Source organism: Balaenoptera physalus (assembly GCF_965194825.1).
Source record: "Balaenoptera physalus genome assembly, chromosome: 4".
NCBI classification, from domain to species: domain Eukaryota; kingdom Metazoa; phylum Chordata; class Mammalia; order Artiodactyla; family Balaenopteridae; genus Balaenoptera; species Balaenoptera physalus.
In genome coordinates, this window is record NC_138891.1 from 19,150,885 (window position 1) to 19,172,541 (window position 21,657).

General features: G+C 36.4%; 1 protein-coding gene across 1 annotated transcript in view; it reads right to left on the minus strand.

Annotated features, from left to right (window-relative positions):
- Nucleotides 1-265: 265 nt before the first annotated feature.
- MSL2 (MSL complex subunit 2) overlaps nucleotides 266-21,657 on the minus strand; it is a gene marked incomplete at its 5' end in the record, with an annotated part of 29,212 nt that continues 7,820 nt past the window's right edge. Inside the window, one exon of the mRNA XM_082459173.1 lies at nucleotides 266-3,641. Coding sequence (XP_082315299.1) covers nucleotides 2,050-3,641 — 1,592 coding nt within the window. The 3' untranslated portion in view covers nucleotides 266-2,049. The remainder of the gene's footprint in view (nucleotides 3,642-21,657) is intronic.

Consider the following 21,657-nt stretch of genomic DNA (forward strand, 5'->3'; position numbering starts at 1 on the left):
AATCATAATATTAGGAAAGTTTGGGAGATTTGCAAAATTTATCCTAATCATCCATGTGTACAATCTCATTTCTAGTCATTTTTGCAGTGATCATTAGTGAATAAAGAACAGATTTACAAGTTTATATAGCAGGGCATCTGCATCCAACACAAAATTGTTACAAACTTTAGGCAAATACATGTTTCATAAGACACTGCTAACACTTAGAGGAATTAAATAAAATTCCGAAACTTGGAAAGCAAATAAAGACAAGACAACTAAGAAGCATTTTCCACCATTTACTCTTGTTATCAAAAATAGTTCAACTCTTCTCGCAAAACAAAAACAAAATAGTACATACTGGACACATACATCACATTTTTCTTCCTATGGCTTTAGCCCACCCCCACCCCACCAAAAGAGACAAAAAAAAAAAAAAAAAAAAAAAAAAAAAGCCCAACAACAACAACAAAAACAACTCTACCTGACCACATTCACAGAAAATGACACCAGGATACACTACAAAACAGAAGGTGTCATCTGCTCTGTGTCCAAAGGTTTCTTCTCCATGTCTTGTACTAGGTGAGTAACCATCATTGAACATGCTGTGTGCCAAATCAAAACATAACTTCAACATATGTCAGATCTCAGGAGAGATGGTGAACGTAGTAGAAACTGAAAATTTTCCAGCAGTATTTTTCTTTAAATAAGCACTGTCAAAGCAGCAACTCTTCTTTTAAATCATAAGGTCATTTCTTTACAACCTAGTCAGTCCTTGTTTTATCTGGGCTGTGCTCTTTCAAGCAACTGACTAGATTTCCCTTCAACAGAATGTTGTGACTCACTTATCTCCCCCATAAAAATTACAGGGAAGAAGTGCATTAAAACTGAAACATAGTTTGTGCTTTACATGCAAAAGAGTATTCTAAAGAATATCCTCCTAGCTTCAAACCCACCTAAATGCACAGGCTTCATAAAAAGGCATTTTTATTAGGCCTCTATAAAGAAGTCTCCACAACGAATAGCACCCTAAAAAAAAAAAAAAGAAAATAAAGAAAGAAAAACAGCATATTCAAAATAAAGTCTGTGGCAAACAGAGGAAACGAAAATCACTTTGAAGTGGCCAATGGCAATAGGTATAATGCATAAATCTGAGTAACTTTTGGAGCATTATTCCAAAATTATTTTAAATAAATCCCAATTTCTAAATAAAAAAGTTAAATATTTTTTTAAAAAATTCTGTCACATACCATAGTCTAAATTCAATTACCTTCAGAATAGAACTGTTCTTCTCCACTTCATTTATCTGATTAGAACATTGCTCAAAGTGAAGGAAGGATTTGGTTTTTTCCCTAGAAATGAGTCAGACTTAACTAAAAATGGGGATCAACTCAGAAGAGTTTTGTGGCATAAACAGCTAAACATCTGCAGTCTGACAGAATTTCAGTTTGTTCACTTTTAAAAGACAGATTTCTTCAACATTCTAATGAGGGGCAAATTTTCTTTCATAATACTGCTGATTTAAGAACTGCTACATACACCAGTAGCCAATTTTCATGATCAGAAATGGTATTATGTCAGCACAAAGGTTGAGCTGGACACATCAGCTTTTCAACAGGAGAAACATCAATGGCATCTGAAGGTAGCACTGAGTCTCCTGAACAAACTAATGGCTACTTTTTCACAAAATATGAGCACAATCTTTATGGACTGACTAGATACCACTTCCTTACATTTAATCATAAACTTTGATTATGCACAAAGCATGACCATAAACAGTGAGGTTAATGTTATTTTCCTTGCCAAAGTTCATTTTGTATAAATCAGTTGCATCAGCATTTGTTCTCAAACTATGAGGTTCTGTAAGAACTAAGGACATATAGTTGTAGGGTTACTCCTCCATTAACTGCAAACTATTTCCCCGACACTAACACATATAACTTAGCAATGAAAACACTTGATACAAGTGATCTATATGCAGGAGCTCCGGCAAGTTAAACCAACAAAACCATAGCTGCCGTAAAACTGTAGCTATTTCCCTACCAGAGGTAGGTTTAAAGACCCACTGATTTAACAGTCGAATCTCATGTCTATAGCTTCATCCAAACTTTTATCATCATGTGTACTGGCAGCTAAAAACGTTGTTACTGGGGACCCTGTGACATTAATTACACTGGTGCTGGTACTAGCATTGCGCACAGCAATGCTAGTCACGTTAATGCCCAAAGTGAGCCTTGTCTGCTCCAAGGCCTTTTCTGGCACAGCAAATGCCTCCAGCTTCTTCTCCCCATTGGCCATATAGGAGTTTTGGCAGCCACGACATATACAATCTAAGCAGGCTTTGCGGTTAGAGTAGCAAGGGCAGCGTTGGCCGCGGCATGTAAGAACACTTGGATTTTGAGTAGCACGCCCACATTTACACCCTTTCTTTTCCTGGGGTTTTTTATACACAGTCTTGGTAGGACTTCCTGGCATAAAATGATGACTAGGAATCTTTTCCTTTACTGTTTTGTCTTTTTTAAGAATACCTGGCTTGGTTTTAGAGTGAGATTTCTTGGATCCATGTTCATGACTCTTTTTCATGCTTTTAGCAGATAAAAGTACAGTTTTGCTGATTTTGGGTGTTGTGCCTCCATTGGGAACAGTTGCTATAGGTTGAAGAGAAATTTTGCTCTCCCGTTTCACTGTCACAGGAGCAGATGCCCCCAATGTTGGGCCTCGGATAATGGTAGAAATTGGAAGTGGCTGAACTTTCTCACTGTCGCTTTCTGATCTGGATCGTTTTCTATTCAATTTTGCTACCTTCGGAGTTGCTGCTGTACATGATAACCCATGAAGTGCAGGACTGGTGGACATAAAAACATTATGGCTAAGAGACTGGGAAGAAAGCTGCAGAAAAGGTCCATTGGATACAGTGGCTTCCAAGTTGGGCTGCAAATTAGGGCAACAGACTTCTGTGTTCGAAACAGTTTCTAAGCTGCGGAGTACTTCCTCAACACTCAGTAACAGAGAGTCACCAGGTTTTATATCTTCACTGAAACTGCAAATATCAATGCCTGTGGAGCATAAGTCAGTGGCTACCGTGTCACAGACAGGTGGCAAACTGTCAGACAGATCCTCAGTTTTTATGTCAACAGTGTTACATACATCAATTGTATTTGAATGTTCAGGTGAAGGAATATTTATACCAAATCTATCTATTGAAAGCCCATTATAAGTAGGCAAACCATTGATAACAGAACTGCCAATAGCAATGCTGAGGGTGCTTTCAGATACTGGAGATAAACTAGCTTGAGGATCAGTTGTGGGTTCTGAGGTCGAAGGTAAAGGGGAATGTGTCAAACACAAAGTAAAGGATGAATCTGAGGGTTTTTCCGTCTCCTCACAAAACAATGATCCATCATTAAGCAAAGCCAAAATATCAGAAGAACAGTCGACTGCTTCTATTATATCCCGTGCCAATGTAGTCTGTGTTATATATTCACATAGTTTTTTGTAGCAGTTCACTAGGATGCTTAACTGCTTGTTTTCCTCAAACTGCTCATAGTCTTTGCACCAGCTACATGAAGGTTTCATCATCATTTTCTTGCCTTTACAACTTTTGCAGACATAGTGTTGGCAGGTGGAGTTGGTGGGTGCAATAGGATCTTGTAGCAAATGTCCTAAGAGGGAAAAAGGAGGAAAGCAAAGATTTTAGTAAGATAAATTTATAATTTCATATACTGAAGTTGAGATTATAAGTAATCTATTAAAGTTAAGATGGATTAAACTCACCAGACCAGATAACAAAACATGTATCTTACAGGAAACAGAAAAATACTCAATAGCTCACTTCACTTCCATGCCATATTCCCCATTCCTTTATCGCAAACAGAATCTTCCTCAGTCTGCATCTCTCCCCCAAATCAGTATGTTCTGGTCCACTTTCTTATTCTCTTCTCCAAAGGCTACAAAGAGGTGGTGATGATCAGTCACTAAAAGCACAAACTAGGCTTAAAACCCTGGGGACCTCAACCTAACGCAACTGTTGGTAATGCCACAACATATTGAGCACAATCATACTGTTTATTTTGTGTTAGACATGGGAAAAAGATAAGAGCAAGAGAGAGTTAGTCCCTGCCCCCATTAAACATCGTTTGAGGGCATTAGTCATTCAGTACAAAGGCATCTTCACAGAAAAAAGTACAATTTCAAACCATTTCATTGTATATACCAATCACAAACTAAGAGAAGACCAAAATATAGTTATGATGGAAAAGAACTATATTCATTTATTTAAAAAGGAAATATTACTAAATTATTTTATAGAAAATCAAAATACAATGACAATGGGAAAAAAATGTTTAAATGTAGTTAAAAAAAAAAAAAAAAACAGGTATAATACTGGGCTCAAATTCTTCTGACAGAATACACAATGACCGTGGTCATGAACCACAAGTACCCAAAGTATAGCAATATAGTATAAAAGTGAAAGTGATCCCCCAACTTGATATAACTCCTAAACTATAAATGATCTATATATATGAATCAAAAAGGGGAAAACAACTAGCTCCCCAAAGAAGCAACTGCTCATTGGTTCCCAATTCAGGACAAATAGTAATTAACTCAAAGCACCACCTGTTTTCTCATATACATTACATAATTTAACCGGAAAGTACTTCTGGTTATAGCTAGTGAAATCAGCAAACCCTCTCCCTTAAAAGCAACTATAAACCTGAAAATTTTTGACAAAGAGAGTCATTTTCACAACCAAAGACATAAAACCATCTGAGAAGCATTTATGTTTGAAAAACTGCTGGATTTCAGGTAAGGACAGTGGGAATCTGTGGCGTTCTGCTCCAGGGCTACCCAGCTTCTCCCCTACCACGCAGCTCTATCAGTGTTACCCTGTGAGAACCGGAAGCTGCTGTGATGGAAGGGGACTCATTCCACTTAGTACAGAAGACAATGCATAAACATAGAGGCATTCTCACTGGAAGTGACTTGTCAGAAGCTGGCCAGTTGGGGAGGACAAACGGCTCAGCTCTTACTAGCCTGAGGTTACACAGTAGCTCAGGTTAGACAGAGAGGCCTCACACAAGATGGCAATTTTCCCCTAAGTTGATCTATAAATTCAATATAATCCCTTTGAGAATCCCAGGTGGCTTTTTCTTTTTTAAGAAATTAACAGAATGATTCGAAAATTCATATGGAATCACAGAGGACCTGGGACAGCCAAAACAATTTTGAAAAAGAACAAAAAAGTTGGAGGACTTAACACTACTAACTTTACAATCTTCCATAACCACAGTAATCAAGACAGTATGGTAATGGCAAAAGGATAGGTACATAAATCAATGGAACAGAATAGAGTCCAGAAAGAAATTTACATTTATGGTCAACTGATCTATTTGACAAGATTGTCCAAATAATTCAATAGGGGAAAAGAGAGTATTTTCAACACTGTGAGACACTTTGATATCCCAATGCCAAAAAATAAACATATACAATATACACAAATATTAACTCTAAGTAGATCATACACACATAAATCTAAGAGCTAAACTTCAGAAGCAAAGCTAAATGCAGGAAAAAACCATGACTTTGGGTTGGGCAGTATTAGATGCGTCATCAAATGCACAAAAGGGGAAGAAAATTGTAAAATGGATATTCACAAAATAAAAAACTTGTGCTTCAAAAGTCACCATTAAGAAAATGAGAAGATAATCCATAGACGGAGAAAAAATATTTGCAAACTGTATATCTGATAAAGGGCTTACAACATGATACATTAAAAACACTTTATGCAAATCAATAAAAAAACTCAATTTAAAAATTGAACAAAGGATTTGAACATTCCACCAAAGAAAATATATAATAAGCACATGAAAATATGCCAGTATAATTAGTTATTAAGAAAAGTGAAACTATGGCATACTGCTACACACCTACTAGTATGGATAAACTCAAAATGAGGGATAATACCAAGAGTTGGCAAAAATGTGGAGAAATCAGAACCCTTCTATATTACTGGTGAGAATGGAAAATGGAAAATCACACTGGGAAACAGTTTGGTAGTTTCTTTAAAAGTTAAACAGGGCTTCCCTGGTGGCGCAGTGGTTAAGAATCCGCCTACCAATGCAGGGGACACTGGTTCGAGCCCTGGTCCGGGAAGATCCTACATGCCGCAGAGCAACTAAGCCCGTGAGCCACAACTACTGAGCCCGGGTGCCACAACTACTGAAGCCTGCGTGCCTAGAGCCCATGCTCCACAACAAGAGAAGCCACCGCAATGAGAAGCCCGTGCATCGCAACGAAGAGTAGCCCTCGCTCGCCACAACCAGAGAAAGCCCACGCACAGCAACAAAGACCCAATGCAGCCAAAAATAAATAAATAAAATAAATTTATTTTTTAAAAAAGTTAAACATACATTTACCATACAAACCAGCAACTCTACTCCTAGGAGCCTAGTCAAAGACAAATGAAAATATACATCCATATAAAGAGATGTTTGTGAATATGCATAGCAGCATTATTCATAATAGACAAAAACAAATGTAGTATATTCATACAAAAGAATACTGCTCAGCAATTAAAAGAACTATTGGTACATGCCAAATCATGATGAAGTGCAGAAACACTGTGTTAAGTGAAAAGCCAGATGCAAAAGAGTACATTATTGTATTATCCCATTTATATAAAATGTCTAAAAATGACAGAAAAGCAGAAATAGTGATTGCCTAAGTCTGGGGGCAGGAGCAGGGGTTAATTGTAAATGGGCACAATGGAACTTTTGGGGGTGATTAAAATGTTCTAACATCATATCGTGGTGATGCTTGTACAACTCTAAAAAAAAATAAATAAAAACGCCTTAAGACAAGGCCCCAGTAGTTACAGAGTCCAACCTTCTTTCTACCCAATACAGGAATCCCTTAAACTACCCTTGACTTAATCTAAGGAAGGCTGTAGGGGATATTAATACATACAGAGAGATGTGTACACGCTTAAAAGGATAAACCATAAGGTTAAAAAGAAATACATTATCTACTGGGAAGGAGAGACTGAACAAAGTGAAAAAGGACAGCACTACACTATTCTGGGTTTAATGTGTTTGATAGCTTTTAACTTTTAAACCATGTAAATATTTTACATAATTATATAACAAAACCAAAAAATTTAAAGGAAATTCCTAAAAGTCAAAAGTAAAATGTACCAAAACTGTAATTTCTTATCAAATTGATGGTATAACTATTCAGTTAACTACTTCAAATGACTTTAAAACAGAAAATTGGCTCTAACCTTACATCCTTGTTTTGTTTTCAGAAATTACATTTTTTGGTGGTAGTGTTGATAGTTATTATAAAGTGTTAGTGTCTAATTGTAGGATAAAGTAAATGCTGATGTCCTTGAGAATCTAGATATTTTTTTTAGTAGGAGGAAGGAAGTCATAAGATGTGAAAAGTAAAAATTCCTGTAGTCCTGAATTTCAATTGGATTTATCAGTATGAACTCATGTTTTCACCTTAAAAGTACATATTTCCTGGCACTCACTATACACTGAAAAGGCGTGAAAACAGGGAGCAACCCCAGTGGCAATGAACTCAGATAACCATGTTGAAAAACAATTTCTTGTTCAAACGAATCAGAGCTTCTTGGACAAATGGATGATTCTAGATCTGTGGCATAAGTTAGACGAGATGAGTTTTGATTACCTTCTTATGCCGGAAAGCAAGGAAACTATCAAAGATCCGGATAACATTAAAGGGACTCAGGAGCAAACCTAAGAGGTTTCCAGTGACCAAAGATGAGAAAATCTGAGCATGCATAAATGCAATGGAATATAAAGCATATCTAAAATGTTCAAATCTCTAGAGTTCATTTTAAAAAAGGGAAAAAAATCAGATGCTAGTGAACCAGCTCATTAGTTTGAAAACTGGTAAATAAAGAGCAAGAAGCAAGCATTTATTCTGATTTACCTTACCTATATATAAGCTAAATCACCAAATAACCAAATCACAGATGAGAAGTTTCTCTTTATGGGAATAATGTAACTAATAAATGAAGAATGACATAATTTGAATGTCATCATTTTATAAGCCCTAATGATTTGCAAACTGTACAAGCTAAGTGATAAGTAAGGATTACCTCTTCTGGCCTTCATTCCATCACTGATTTTCTTTTCACCATTCATGTCAATCAAAACCTCCTGGGGTACCAAACACCTTTAAAGGACTTACACCCTCCACATCTTTGTATTCTTCTATGAGATTTTAGGAGACTATGCCTAATACTAAGAACTGAAAATAGGCTAGAAAACACAAAAACTATCACTTATTGATTCGTAATTCCACCACCGCTGAGTTCCTAACTACTTCCACTATGTGGCCTCATATTACCTACTGGATTGCCCAACCATTCCTCAACACAAATATTTGAAATTTTAATCTATCATTAAAGATGCCTATAGGCAAACTTGTTTTATGCACTCAGCTAAGTATCCTAACCTTCAAAAGCTTCCCAGAGGGTTCTCTTTACACCTCACAACAAAGGCAGCTCCAGTGATACAGGAACAAAGAAAAAGTTCAGGGGCTTCTTAGAGCTGGGATAAGTGTTAGCCATATACTTACTACATGTCCCTAAGGAAACTCCTCCCTGTAAATTAAGAAATGTCAGATAACACTTTTAAAATTGTAAATATACATCTTATACTAGAAAGTAAAATGGACGGGCAATCTTAGTCAAGCAGAAGTGCATCACTTACTGGCAGACTGTACTATAAAAACTGGGTAGTATTTGGGGAAAAGTTTAACTTGCTTTAGCTTACATCATGTTCCCTATAGTTTCACACTCGAGTACAAAAAGACTTGCTCAAAACACATATTCAGTGCTTAAAAATTTATAGTTCATGACAAAAAGTTTTCTCACTGCACTGCCTTGAATCCTTAATCTGCAATATATTACAGGAATTATCTTCCTTTACATAATATTAATACAAGTTGTCTTGTAACTAAATGAATTTGATATTATGTGCCCTGTTTAAATAATACTAAATGGTGCTATACTGACCCTAAAAATACTAAAGACTAAATTTCATTTTTACTCTTCACTTTAATAGAAGTTACTAATTCCTTTTTTATTCTCTCTCTCCTTCACTTTTCTCATCCCCAAATCACCCAATTATAACTTGAGACTAAAATTTCTTTTTAGATGACCACAGCAGTCATTCTGGGAATTTCTGGGAATACATAACTACTGGCAAGGAATTTGCTAAGGTATTTAATATCAGATTTTTTTAATGCTCTTAACTTGGTGAAACTTTTTATTATAGTAGTTTCACAAAGTCAGAAAGTAGTATAATTAATCTTCATAAACCTACGTATACCAGATTCAATAATTATCTAGATTATGCCACATTTGCTTCATCTACCCATCTTTTGTTCTTAAGTATTTCAAAGCAAATCCCAGCAAACCTCTAAATACATCAGTATATATCACTACAAAGTACATTTTCTTATGTAATCGCAATGCCATTATCACACCTAACAAAATCAATTATTTAAATAAATTTTAAACCAAATTTAGGTTTAACTTAAGGGAAAAAAATCTTAAAGCCCTAGAAAAGGGCTTTAATTCTGGCATCAAAAAAAAAACATTTCAAAAGTTATATTCTTCTCAGTAAACATACTTCTTAGCCATAAAACGTTCCTTCTATTAAACAGATTTAACATAGATCAAATCAATACTTTACAATATTAAAATACCAAAGGTAGCACTTGGACTGGTTGCCACGCACTTTATCCTTACCCCTGAGAAGAATCACTGACAGCATCAAGAATTTCAAAGCAGCCTAAGTTTGAGAGACCCACAGCACCAAAATAAATAAGCAAACTATAAGTAGGTCTCAAATCAGCTTGCCCCTTTCTCCATACAAGGGATAGGTATAACTCCTTAGTATAAGCAAACAAAAAGATATGATTAGTCTTGGCAAACTCTTCTAAATACATAACTGATTCCAACTTCGAACAAAGCCACTGGTAATTCATTCACTTCAGAATACCATTGGTAAAAGTGGACCATACTATAAATGTTATGCTGACATGCAGACTACCAAGTAAATTATGCCTTAACTGCTTCTGAAACAAGATATTTTATTCTCCTTTTTACAGTGATGGTGTTTAACCCCACTAATATTCTGACCAGATGAATGGGGGAAATTAAGTTTAAGAGGTGCGGAGAGAGGACACAAGAAAAAATAAAACCAATAATGGCTAAAATGCTTAGCAAAACTTAGTGAATGACTAAAAAACGATCTTGTGAACACTGGACCTGGCAATAATAATGATCATAAAATAAAACCTACAAAAGCTACAATAGGTTAAAATCTGACAGGGACAAATTAGATGTGAACAACAACAGAGAGACTACAAAATCAATTCCTCATTCTAAAGCTTACATGGAAAAGAAATGATCCCAATGAAAATAATTTCAGTAAAATGAAAACTGGAAAAAGTGGAAAATGGTTTAAGGAATTAAACTATCTCAATGGCTTAATTTTGTCATTTGACCAAAAAAAGCATTATATAATTCTAACAGGCACAAAAAGAGCATTTATCAGAATCAAAACATTCTGTATTTACCACCACTCCTTGTCCAGAATTCCTTCTCCTGGTAATGCTTCTATTACAGCAACAAGGAATGCCTAATCAAAAACCTCAGATAATGCAAGTAATTTTATATAAGCCTTATTTGCTGTTGATGAGATGACACTTCAGGATCAGGGAAAATTAGCCAAGTCTCATATAAACAAATCCTGACACCACTATCAGAAAGCAAAAAATGCACACAGGCAGGTCACTGTTAATAATTAAATCCATCATACCATTTCTCCAAGAAGCATTCTTGGAAACTAGAGTATTAAACAGTCAAGGAATTCACAAAAAGAAATAAATCTTATGATACTTAGATATATGGTACATATGGAAAAGTATCTGGAAAGAGGGAAAAAAATCAGTATAGAACTCCACAGCTGTAAAATATGTGGTATCCTACAAAAGAGAGAAAGCAGTTTTCTGCTTTTACTGATAATGTAAGCAACATGAAACAGAAGGGATATCGTAAAAGATACATTTCTACATACTAACTCAATAAAATATGCTTTCCATCACAGCTTAAATTTGCTTTCCAACAAATGGACCCACATCAAAACTGATTAGCAAAATTAAAGGTTACCAGATACTTATATTAAAGCTCTAAGGCAAAAGGAGGCAAAGAATAAAAATGAAAAATTTCAGTTGCTAAAATAGAATAATTCTATTCAATGAAATTTTCTTAAAATCATGACTAAAGTAAAGGAACTTTAAAAAAAAATAGTACTAACTGGTTATCTTAAAATACTCAAAAAAGTAGAATTCTTAAATAAGAAGTTTTCTAGGTTCACTTATGTTACTGATTCTAAAGCCGATTTCCTCAGCAATCACTACTAAATAAGATAACGTACTTTTCATCAGCCATTCCTTTCCAAAAGGCCTAAATAACTGTATTGACCACCTAAATACAGACAGTCACACAGACAGAAAGAAATACAGAAAAAGAAGAGGGAGGGGAAAAAAAAGCTTTATTAGCAGCAAAAAGAATTTTGTTGCCAGCCAAATCACATTGCTGTGAAACTCCTGAATCCAAGAGAGGACAGTAACTTAAGCAATGACAAAACATTTCACTGAATGATGACAAGTGGCACACTTGGTCTAGGAAAGGCACTCTCAAATGTTGCAGACATAAAAACTTCAAATATTTTGTTCAGAAACGCAGTCTTGGATTCTTCTGCTACGCAAATCTCTCCTGCACCATAAGGGCAAGACTTTTTTTTTATACACTCAATCTGACTCAATTTGTTTCAAATATACATCATATGTTTCCATTTTCTACAGTATGACCAAAAAAGAAAAAAAATCTTTGTCCAGATTTTAAATTTTCTCAAAGTCAATAAAGGGACTTCCCTGGTGGTCCAGTGGTTAAGACTCCACGCTTCCACTGCAGGGAGCATGGGTTCAATTCCTGGTCAGGGAACTAAGATGCCACATGGCAAGGCCAAAAAACAAACAAAAAAATCAATAAAAACGTGTGAGCCTGATCTCAAAGCGGGGCGGGCAGGGGGTGGCCTTTAATTTACAAAAGGTAATAAAAATGAGACTGCAGAAACACTAGTAATGAATGATTGGGGGGGAGAGGTCAATTAAATGCCAAGATCTTTGTTCAACATGTTTGAGAAGGTTCCTTTTTGTTCCATTCCAAAACATGTTCTTTCTAATAAGAATTTTTTTCTGTATGTTTGGCACTATACAAATTGATCATTTTCTTTCATTATATTATTATGTGAGTCTTTCAACATTTTACCTGAATATTTCTCATAAACATGAAAAACTGGTAGATGTTAAATCCTTTAAAGCAGGGGTTCGCAGCCTGCTAGGAACCTGGCCACACAGCAAGAGGTGATCAGCGAGCGAGCGAAGCTTCATCTGCCACTCCCCATCGCTCCCCATCACTCCCCATCGCTCGCATTACCATCTGAACCATTCCCCACTGCCCCCAACAGTGGAAAAATTGTCCTCCGTGAAGCTGGTCCCTGTGCCAAAAGGGTTGGGGACCGCTGCTTTAAATTTTACAAATCTGTTACAAATCAAAGAAGTTTTAAAGTTCATCATTGTTGGAAGTCAGGTTCCTAGGCAGTGAAATTCTTGGGAGAGAGGTCAGCGTGCTGAAAGTTTATCAGGTGAGGAAGGATGGGGCAGAAGAACAAATTAGGCTGGGATGTATAACAACAAAGGCCTCAGATGACCCCACAGAGAGCTCTGAAGCTGGGACGGCTCTTCAAGGTTGTCCTATGGTGGGACACGGGAGCCAGGTCTTTAATGGACTAGTCTTTGAATGCAGGCTACTCCAAGGAAGGGGATGTGAGCTTGGGTGAGTGGCTCTCTTCAGCCAACAGCAATTCCCAGGGAAGTCTGACAACCCCAGCAACACTCCCAGTAACTAAGAAAATGAAGTCCTTCAGTCCTGAAACGGGGATTTGGGTAGTGTATACATAGCATCCACTACAATTAGTAATTTTAACTGTCCAAATCTGATGAATATAAGTTAAAAAAAAAAAAAGTAATAATGATGATGTACCTTTAAAAATGACTAGCCCTCCATTCCCTAAAGCTATAGAGTGACTAAATATCTAAGTTCTTTCTAGCTCTAAAATTTGATGATGCTAAGATTTTATGGCAAGATCTACAGTGTATCAGAAGTCTTGCATTTGAATACCATTAACTGTTTAGGTGATAGGTATTATCAATATATTAGAGTTCTATCTTGTATATTGAAATTTTCTATAAAAGTTTCAAAATAAAATCCAATGAAAGCTTGCATATTTCCACTTCTCCGTATATTTCCATAATTTCAAACTTACCGACTTAACATTTGGAATGACATATGTGGCCTTTCAGAATCTAGCCCACACCCACCCTCCCCCCAAAATTTTGTAACATTAAGCTTTCTCCACAAACTCCATACTCCATTCTCACCTGGCCATTCCAAAACAAGCAATGCTTGCTTACTCATTCCTCTGTGATTTGCTCTTCCTAGAATGTCCTTCTTCCTTCCTTGCATGGTAAACTATTTACTCTTTTTTTTTTTTTTTTTTTTGCTGCATTGGATCTTCGTTGCTGCACGTGAGCTTTAGTTGTGGTGCACGGGGGCTACTCTTCATTGCGGTGTGCAGGCTTCTCACTGCAGTGGCTTCTCTTGTTGCGGAGCACGGGCTCTAGGCTCGCGGGCTTCAGTAGTTGTGGCACGCAGGCTCAGTAGTTGTGGCTCCTGGGCTCTAGAGCACAGGCTCAGTAGTTGTGGTGCACGGGCTTAGTGGCTCCGCTGCATGTGGGATCTTCCCGGACCAGGGCTTGAACCCGTGTCCCCTGCATTGGCAGGCAGATTCTTAACCACTGTGCCACCAGGGAATTCACTAAACTATTTACTCTTTGAGAATTGACTCAAATACGACCTCGGAGAGGAAGCCTTCCTTAATTCCTAGCCCTCAGTTTGTTCAAAAAGCACTATGCACATTCTCCTATTATAGCACTTATCACATTATATTGTCACCATTCACTGGGTCTCACTCAAGACCAGAAACTTAATTATCTCTGTATCTTTAAACCAGTGTTGGCACATAAGCCAGCACCTAATAAATGTACAATGAATGAATCATAAAAAGCACACTAGAGTTGGGAGTGACCTTGGAAATAAACTTGTCCCATGGCCTCATTTTAACCAAGATGGCCTTTCGTAAGATTACATAGCTAGTTACTAGCAATGAGAAATAGAAGCTTAGTTAGTCTATTGATTCCCAATCTAGTATTCTTTCTACTTAACCATCAGCATCCCTACTTCCGCTACTAAGTCCATGGCATCCACTGAGACAATTTTAGCTTCTTTTCACTTACCAAAAAGAATGGTCACTGAAATTGGGCCATAACAGAAATCAACATATTAACCACAAGATGCAAAACCTTTTGGGGGAAGGAGACAGAAGAACAGGTACTGGCAGTAACAAATAGTGAGTGGGTCAGGAAGAGTGAAACGAAGGGGAGAATGGATGACCAGTAAGTTCTGTGAGGGTCAGGAAATCTTTACTGCATAGAAATTGGAGCTACAAGAGCCTTGCCTGGATTCTCTACACACCAAGCTCAATTTTTAAAGTTAATCTTAAATGTTTTAAGTGAACATATATACTATAAAGCATTGTACTACCTCCTCTGTAAAGACAGCCCAATAAAAAAAACCTCAGCCCGCATATCAGTCTATGAATTTACAGCATGAGAAATCTTAGCTAAAGACTGTATATATTTATATTTATATATATATATATATATACACACACATATATATGTATATGTGTATATGTATATATATATATTAAATGGGTGTTATATATATAATATTAAGTATAAAATTAGTAAAATAGGTACAGTTGGTTTTCGTAAGTGGTATCACTTTAGAAAGCATTATTAATAGTAGCAGCGTTAAACTGATGCTGATCAACCCCAATATACATACACCTTATTCTTCCTGTGGTGTGAGAGTAACTATGCTGACTCTGAGCCATATCCATTCAGCTTAGATTCAATCAATCTCCAACAGCATTATCAAGGCACATATAAAGACTGGGAGAATATACTTCTACTGATGTCAAAAGTCTGACATAGTGGAGGATTACTGGACTGAATGTCAATATTATAACATAGTATGAGTGTGTTTCAGGTTTGGTAATTGCAATCATTGTTGCTTTTGTTGTGGTCATCCACGTACAATGCTTGGTGTCAGTCTATTTATCTCTTGTAAAAATAAAATACAGTGTGTGTGTGTGAAAAAAAAAAAAGTCTGACATAGGACCTGAACAATAATCCTTCCATAATCCAATCCACTGATATAAATATCCCCATTCTCCAACTTTTCCAAATGAAGAATTGTTTAGGCTATCTTCATTTAAGAAAATATTCCTCTTTCCTCAATCACTTCAGTGAGTAACTTCTGAGGCCCAGCTATATGCCAAGCACTGTGCACTTAACAAAGGATACTTGGACCTTTTTTACATCACTGAATTACAGCACCAAAATTACACCCCAAAATTAAAGATGTAAAGTATGTCTTGAAACAATAGTAAGAAATCTCCTAGATACATAAACACATGGGAATAATAATCTGGATTCAGCTAAGAACAAAAATGACAATACCATAAAAAGATCTTATGTATCACTTAGCAAATGGGCATAGATGAATTAACTGTTTTAGACAATTTAAACTGTCCTTTTTAAAGCTTGTTTTTAGTTTTACAAAACCTGTGCCCAATATACTTTTTTGCAGACATATGTTGAAGTCTAAACCTCTTAAAAATCTTTTCATTAGGCGAAATTCATGAGTATGAATGCTACTCATTGGGTTTGACATATATACACTAATATGTATAAAATATATAACTAATAAAAAACTGCTATATAAAAAATAAAATTCAAAAAAAAAAAGAATAAACTCAAATCAAAGAGAAATGAATTTGAAATTAGAGAACCCTTTTAAGAAGACAGCACCATTTTCCCCTTGGCAGAGCTTCCTAACCCAGGTCCGTTCTTTTTAAATTTTTGACTAAGCAGCACTCAGAACATGTGCCTTTAAACTTTCACACAATTTATTTTAGTAGTAAACCAAAAAGCAAATACATGCCTCAAAAAATCAACAGGTCCAAACAACAAACTAAAGTTTCAAGGAAATTATTAGTTCTCTAATTAAATATTCAAGCAGCTATGTCCTTAACCACCATTAGCCCCTGATCATCTGGATTCCACAAACCTGTAAACTTTTCTCTTTAAAATATCTAGCGCAAATAATTTCGCAGTATGACAGGAAAATGTGCATTTTAATTTAAAATAAGGGAATATTATGATAGATATGCATTGGTCACTAAAAATGGTGACAGAGAGAGGTATTTTGACCATGTGACCCAGTAATTATTTTAAAGTTTACTGCATCACTTCAAATAACTAAACACTACTATACTGAGAGACCAGTGATAGCTAAACATGTATACCAGGGGAGTGGGCGGTGGAAAAAAAGACAAAATCTGTGTTTCCAGTTTGGGAAAAGGATTACAACCAGTCTGCAGAAAAATGAAAAATGGAAATCGACTGTTAAATATCGCAATTTTAGAAGTATGAATGTTACTCAAGCCAAGCTGTTTACTGAACATATGAATGGTTAAATTTCAGAGTTTCTTTAACTTTTATGTCTTTGGTCAACCTAAAACTATGAAAAATACTTCCTGATACTCTTGGATGTATCAACAGTTTATACAAAGTAAGTAAGCTTCACCAGTCAAGTACTATTATAACTAAAAAACCAAACACTGACCATACATTATTAAATGGATGATATATAAACCACAACACATTCATAAACTCAAGTCATGCCTCATTTCACATTCTAGTAAGAATTAAAAGAGAATGCCAGACACCATTTATCTCAATAATTATGCAGGCGAGATTTTATAGAGTGTTTTGTGGTTACAGAGCACTTCTGTAATATTCTGTTATTTTCATATTTTAGCAAAGCCATGACGGTCTCTCATTAAATTATTACCAATACGATAAAACAGGCTAGTCAATTAGGCACAATTAAATCAATTCACAGCTGAACAACAAACGTTAATTGAATACATCAATATGAAGCGAGATCCAAAGTTCCCAAACTGGTGTTCCACTGTACCAGAATGCATTAACAGGTTTGCTTTAATACCCTCCTGGAAAGTCATCCCCAAATTTACATTAGTGTCTTAAAACTGAAAACTACCAATGTCAAGAAACTTGCTTAACACAGCATTACTTAAATTTATTGGCACATGTATTTTCGTTTAAGTACACCTATAAACCTCACATAAGGAGTATTCAAAGACAGCACTACTCTCATCCATGGATTAGTATTAGAATCACCTAGATGGCCTGCTTCAGACTGACTCAATAACTGCAGATACTGCCCAGGAATGTATATTTTTAAAAAGCTTCCCAACAAATTCTGATCCACAACCGGGATTAAAGATACTTTAACCTTTTTTGCCTTGAGGAACTGGGACTTTTTTCTAATCAGTTAAGTAAGAAATGTGATTAAAAGATTTTAAGAAATTTTTAAAATAAACATATTATCAAAGATTATACTATAAAGTTCATTTTAATAAAACATACAAAGACAAATTTTGACTTCCCACTAACAAGGGCTACATCTTGCTTTATTTAAATAATGTAATAAAACACATTTTGGCAATATATCTGTTTTTAAATGACCTCTCTTGTTTATAAACTCATGAATGTTAAAAACATAGGCTAAAATTGAATATATTATGCAAGGACAAAGCTGTAAATGTGACTTGGTATTTGTAATTCTTGTATCTTTTACAAAAAAAAAATTTTTAGTGTTCTGTTACTAAATGATAAACTAAGGGTGGCTTTAGACTAGTATTTGCAAACACTTCAAATAACACACAGCAAGTGTAGTTAATCTTTATTCTCTAAAAATAAAAGGACATACTGTATATCACTATGTATTCTCCTGCTAACATTGCTTTTTGGATAATTACCTACACCTTGTTGATATGGAGGATATTAAGAGAACAAAGACAATTTACAGAGAGGGGTAATAATAATCATGAACCAGATATTTGGAATCATTAGTATTTTTATGTTCCTCATTACCTAGTATTTCAATAGCAACCTAATTTTCTTAATGTTTCTTGTCCCCAACCAATGATCCATGAATGGATATATGAAGAATTGAGAGAACTAAAACAATACGACTAAGAATTAATAAAATACGTGACTGAGTATAAAAACAATTTAAAACCGTCATGGCAGAAAGGATTTGGCAGAATTATTAACTGGTATGGCACATAATTTGGTCCAGTAGTCATTTGACATCTCAAATTGCCTCACTTTAGAGGGAAAAAAAATAGTTAAATTATCTTCTCTTTTTTAGATAATGGAAACCTTTTACTACATGAACACTATGGAACACCTTCTTGAACCCAATTCACTAACACTGATTTAGGGGAGTTGTTTTTTAAGTCTATAGTGGTGAGCTCCAGTGATCTGTTCATAACCCTATCCCGCTCAATGTTTTAAAATCAAAACCTCAGATAAAAACACTGAAGGCATCTTTCAATGCTCCCACAGCTTTCAGGAACAAATCTAAGTTCTTTAGTTGTTATAGCACTGTCCAGTACAACTTTTTTATGCAATGATGGAAATCTTTTGTATCTACAGTAAGGTAGCTATTACCCACATGTGGCTACTGAGCACTTAAGAGGTAGCTCAGTATAACTAAAGAACTGTTTTTAAAATTGTCACAACAGCTAAGTGGCTGCTATATAGGACAGTGTAGGTTTAGAATATAATCTGATTCTGCTTCCAGACAAAATGGAATAATTACATTTTGTTTCATTTTTGTTTCAGTTGGGAGACTTACTCTCCCAACTGAAACAAAAACTGGACAAAACAATGGTTTTCAGATATACTGGGCAACAGACACCACAGAACAGTGATCCGTGCATGGAGGAACAAATGAGCTAAGCCCTACAATTGCCCCAGCTTACTGTCTGGAGATAATCTTCAGGCCACAGCACAAGGAGGGAGAACCAAGACAAAGCCCAGTAGTCTCCCTGAGTTGAGAAAACAGAGTCGCGAAGACAAGGCAGCTGGACTTCTCAGGGCAGAGTACTAGAGATGACAGAGCCGCACAGAGAAAGAACGCCGTATTTATAGATGGTCTCTTTCAAATCTTCAGCTGAGTACTGAATGATCAGCACATGTTTATGAGGAAATTACCCCAGGATGGAGAAAGAATCCCCAGAAAGGAACAAAAAGAACAATCCCTATAACTCAGAGGCAGCAGAACAAATCCTATTCCCACCACCTAGTGTGAGAAACCTCATAATTCACGAGTTATTAGATAGAGTAGTCAAAAGGTTCTTGCCTCAAGTAATGCAGAAAAATTAGCCCCTAAAGGCTGATCTGGTTCCACCTAAAAAAAAAAAGCTTAAAAACAAGCCTTGAGGGCTTCCCTGGTGGCGCAGTGGTTGAGAATCTGCCTGCCAATGCAGGAGACACGGGTTCGAGCCCTGGTCTGGGAAGATCCCACATGCCGTGGAGCAACTGGGCCCGTGAGCCACAACTACTGAGCCTGCGCGTCTGGAGCCTGTGCTCCGCAACAAGAGAGGCCGCGACAGTGAGAGGCCCGCGCACCGCGATGAAGAGTGCCCACCACCCCCCGCTTGCCACAACTAGAGAAAGCCCTCGCACAGAAACGAAGACCCAACACAGCCATAAATAAATAAATAAAAAGCAAATCCCTTCCACTAACAGAAATCCAATTTCGGTGAAAACTTTATTAAAAAAAAAAAAAAAGCCTTGAAAGGATCAAGGATCAAACTATCTGCAAGTAACTTAACCAAATTCCAAGAACAAAGCTCAAGAATATTTATAGTACAAAAATACCCATCCACAAGGTAAAATTTTACCAACAAGGTACAATTCACAATATCTAGCATCCAATCAAAATTAACTAGGTATGCAAAAAAGTAGGAAAATATGACCCATGCAGAGAAGAAAAACCAAAGAGCAACAAAACTTCTACAGGATTACAGCAGAACAGTAAAAATTATGTGACTACTACGTTATACATTTTAACTATATTCCATATGTTCAGCATTATTTTATGCACCTAAAAACACAACTTCAAAATACATGAAGCAAAAAGTGATAGAAATTCCGAAGAGAAACTGATAAATCCATAATTACAGTTAGAGATTTCAACATCTCTCAAAAATTGACAATAGAAAATCAGTAATGACACAGAAGATCTAAACACCACCATCAACCAAATTATGAAAATGTTTTAACTGACCATAAACACTGAACCAATAACTATTCTGACTGAAAACAAGATAAAGCAACGCTGATTCTTATCCAGGTAAGGTTTCACAAAATAATTCAAGATCCCAACAACATTAGAATTCTATGGTTAAAAATAGATAGGGCTGGGCTTCCCTGGTGGCGCAGTGGTTGAGAATCTGCCTGCCAATGCAGGGGACACGGCTTCGAGCCTTGGTCTGGGAAGATCCCACGTGCCGCGGAGCAGCTGGGCCCGTGAGCCACAATTACTGAGCCTGGGCGTCTGAAGCCTGTGCTCCGCAACAAGAGAGGCCGCGACAGTGAGAGGCCTGCGCACCGCGATGAAGAGTGGCCCCCCCTTGCCACAACTAGAGAAAGCCCTTACACAGAAACGAAGACCCAACACAGCCATAAATAAATAGATAAATAAATAAAGCATGACACAAATTAAGCAATGTGAATACCATCAAGCTTTCATCATCATTAAAAAAAAAAAAAAAAAAAATGGATAGGGCTATTTTGCAGAGTAAAATTTAGCTCCCTACCCCAGAGGTATTAAGGAAAAGGCTTGGGTGAACTTTCAAGACTATTACAGAATATTACAGAATACAAAATATTCATTTGATGTGAAAAAATGACTATGATTTATGGTGCTTTCTGTCTAAAGCTTTATAAATTCTCATCATGAAGAATAACCTAGTAATACCTTCCTTGTAAAACCTATGTAAAAATTGAGCTGGCAAGCTCAATGACACTATAAAAGGATCCCTGAAACAGCTCACAGCTTCTGGTGGATAGAATATGCCAGTCATATCCTATGTCATATCTTGAATAAATTCACTCACAAGCTGGACAACCAACTGATTAACTGTAGAGGGGATTCAGAAATCCAACACAAAGATACCTGAATTGGAATGCTCCCTTCTAATCCTAGAATCCCATATTATATATGGCCAGAGTCCCAAATTTCAGAACAGCAGACAGAGATTTAAACTTCAAGGGAATGGCATTTAGCAGGATTGGGAGAAGGTCAAAAGCTATACCCCGGACCACCCACCTCCACTTTAGGTATGCCTTTTTTTTTGGCCGCGGGGCATGCAGGATCTTAGTTCCCCAACCAGGGATTGAACCCACACTCCCTGCAATGGAAGTGCGGGAGTCTTAACCACTGGACCACCAGGGAAGTCCCTAGGTATGCCTTTAATTGTTGCAAAAAGAATTTTAAAACTTCTT